Source organism: Capsicum annuum, chromosome 11, assembly GCF_002878395.1.
Source record: "Capsicum annuum cultivar UCD-10X-F1 chromosome 11, UCD10Xv1.1, whole genome shotgun sequence".
In the NCBI taxonomy this organism is placed as follows: Eukaryota; Viridiplantae; Streptophyta; class Magnoliopsida; order Solanales; family Solanaceae; genus Capsicum; species Capsicum annuum.
This window is the reverse complement of record NC_061121.1, coordinates 30,732,105-30,735,491: the sequence shown is the minus strand read 5'-3', so window position 1 is coordinate 30,735,491 and position 3,387 is coordinate 30,732,105. Positions and strand designations below refer to the sequence as shown.

At 36.5% G+C, this 3,387-nt stretch overlaps 1 protein-coding gene across 1 annotated transcript in view; it reads left to right on the top strand.

Moving 5' to 3' along the window:
• LOC107847788 (probable AMP deaminase) overlaps window positions 1-2,543 on the top strand; it is a gene marked incomplete in the record, with an annotated part of 32,979 nt that extends 30,436 nt beyond the window's left edge. The window contains 4 exon segments of the mRNA XM_047398710.1: window positions 1,236-1,316; window positions 1,754-1,852; window positions 2,028-2,147; window positions 2,250-2,543. Coding sequence (XP_047254666.1) covers window positions 1,236-1,316; window positions 1,754-1,852; window positions 2,028-2,096 — 249 coding nt within the window.
• Between the last annotated feature and the right edge of the window lie 844 nt (window positions 2,544-3,387).

Sequence of the window (3,387 nt, the reverse complement as noted above, 5' to 3'; positions counted from 1 at the left end):
CCCCCACCAAGTAATTCCCTACACTAGTGACCCAAACTTGCCCTAATCCTCTGCCGTAATTCGCGTCCTCCAGACCTTCCTATCTAGGGTCATGTCCTCGGTGAGCTATAACTGTTCCATGTCCCGCCTAATCACCTCACCCCAGTACTTCTTCGTCCTACCCCTACCCCGCCTAAAACCATCCAACGCTAGCCTCTCACACCTACGGAGCGGGGCATCCATGCCCCTCCTCTTCACGTGTCCGAACCATCTCAATCGTGCTTCCCGCATCTCAATCGTGCTTCCTGCAATTTGATGAAATTACTAAATCATTTAGGGTTCGTCTAAGGAAGATTGTATTACAAATGCATACAGTGGAAGGGCTGTAATTGACCTATTGGATGCTTGTTGAAGTTTATGAAGCATAGCTAATATGATTAAAAATTCAAAATTTTGAGGATTTAAAAAAGGAATTCACACACTGGATTAGGAAACATCACGAGGAAAAAGGATAAGAATAACTTATGGGCAATTTAACTACTAGTATTGTATGCAGGCTGTCAATGGAGGTGTCAAAATATATAGAGTAAACAAGTTTATCCATAGGCATTGAAATCGAAAGTGTTTCTCTAGAATAGCTCCTTACTGTTCTTGCATTTCCATGTTCACTTTGTTAAACATTCCCCCGAAGTTCTGCGTCTTTCTTTGTTCTGGAACCTATATCTTCATTTTATTTCCCTATTTTAGTGAACAAATCTAATAAGTTTTTATTGATATACACAAAGATGGCGGTAGGTCTGCAATTCAACTGCATTTTATTTGTTCAGTATGCAGTGTGCCTTATGAGTACAATTAACTTCCCCATAAATTTGGTCCATCTGATGATTTGATTTATTATCATGTTATATTTGTAATGCGTCCTATGCAGAGATGCAATAATATTTTGCTACCCACGTCTTGTTTTCCTGTTTATTCACTTAATCGTCACCGCCTCTGTATAACTACTCAGGTTGGACTGGCAATGTCTCCCCTGAGCAATAATTCACTTTTCCTTGACTATAATCGGAACCCATTCCTTATGTTCTTCCACCGTGGCATGAACGTCTCACTCTCTACTGATGATCCCTTGCAAATCCACTTGACAAAAGAGCCCCTTGTGGAAGAATACAGTGTTGCAGCTAAGGTTAGTCCATTTTTTTTTCAGTCAGTAGAATATCAACGTGACGTCGTGTCCTCAACCAACTTATATGTTTCAGGTGTGGAAGCTGAGTTCTTGTGACCTTTGTGAGATAGCTAGGAATTCGGTCTATCAATCTGGATTCAAGCATGCAGACAAGGTCACCATTTACCTCATTCAGTCCTGATCTATATCAACTTTCTTAGAAATCTCAAATGTGGCCCAAAATGTTTTTTTGGTTGAAAACTCATAAATTTACTGGTAATTATAACTTTATAGCCATGGTTTCTCGTAATTCTGGTTCTTGAACTTCTTTGTTTGTGAACTTCTACAGAGGTATTGATGATTCATTTTGTTTCCACTTGTGTCAAACATCCATCTCTGAAAAACTTGTATATTATTTACCTAGCCTGGAAGTTGAGTGTGATTGAAGATCAATCAGTATAGGCTTAGAGGTTAATGGAAGCGCTTGAGATGCATCTTACTGCATCCTACATATGATGAAAAAGAGGTTTAGCTAATTCACAGTCAAGGGGTATTCTAGAGAGCACTTTGTAACCCCAATGCTTCTTTTACTTACTATCATAAATGTTGCAGATGCATTGGCTTGGTAATAAATACTATAAGAGAGGCCCTCAAGGAAATGATATTCACAAGACAAATGTACCCAATACGAGGATTTCCTTCAGACATGAGGTAAGCTTTGCTTGTGCTCCGTTATGTCTTTTCTCCTGCTAAGATGATAACTTGCAGGATGTTAGTGTTCTTGGAACTCAAAAAGTTGCTCATAGAGAAAATCAGAGTAACTAATAACACCATAGTCGTACATAACAATAATGTAATATATGAAATGACACCTGATGTACTGCAGACGTGGAAGGAAGAGATGCAGTACGTTTACAGAGGAAAAACAATCCTTCCCGAAGATGTAGAACATTGATCAGAAATGATATCAACGACCTGTATCTCACTCGGGCACATCATGATTCAGGTATCATCCATGTTCTTCACAGATTGTTCAAGAACAAATGAAGAGACGTGTGTCTGTGTGTGTGAGTGAAGCGTTGCTTACTGTTTTCATACACTTGCACAGATATCCAGAAGGTGAGGCTCCTGAAGTGGTGAGGTTAAAGAACAACAGTGATGCGGTTCCATTAAATATTGCTGGTTAATTTATGGTGTAATTTGGTGCCTTCATTTTTAGTTCTATTGAATCTCTACTTTGAAGTTTACGTAAAATCAAAAGAATGTAGCTGGCTTATTGCTGCAATGCTCTTGTAGTAACACCAGGTTTATACTAGCTTAAGCAAGATTTACCCAAAAATGTCTTGTTGAACCATTATGCATTTTATTCTTTTCATTCTAGTATCTAGCCTGCTTTTGGACATGTGATACGGAGTCATTACTTCAAATCAACGTTTGGACATGTGATTTGGGATCATGATAAATCATTAATGCGAGTTGCAATTTCAGGGCAAGTAGTGTTGGAAGTTGTCATTTTTACTAATTAAAAGAACTTATGAAAAAATAAACACCGTCAGAAGTTTGTAAACGCAATATATATTTGAAAAACGAAATAGGAAGTTTTTCGGAGGGAGCTAGAGACTGATATAGACTCCGTCGCTTATTTTAAGAAAGAAAACTTCTGGTGGGAGAAAATTTACAAGTGAGAATAAAAATGAATAGATGTGATTTGAAATGCTTTAGTTTTCATTTGTTGACGTGAAAAAAAAATACGTTTTAGTTATTGTTCCGATGATTGATAAAGAGTGATAAATTTCGTTTCAATCTAATGAAAACTAATTTGTCTTGCGACACTTGATAATTCTAATCAAATCAACTTTATGGTCATATTCTTTGGATTATGTTGACTTAAATTCCATATCCATCTTCCAAATAAACGATTGTGGAATGTTACTATAGTATTGTACATCAAATAATCAAATTTCACTTGCATAAGCTAGTGATATGATAATCACGTCATCTCTTTTTTGTTTTCACGTTAAGATAGATGAATCTTTTGATCCTCCTACAAAAGTATTAGTAGCAGATTGGTTAAGCTGGATTTCATATATGGGTAAAGATTAAATAGATTTAAATACCATTTTAATCGATATCTTTTAATAAAAGATTAAAAATTGAGACTATGAACTGATAAATATATTTAGGGGATAATATCAATGAGACTAGCGAGGAAATTTTTAAGTACTTTCTCTTTCTCTTATAAGAGA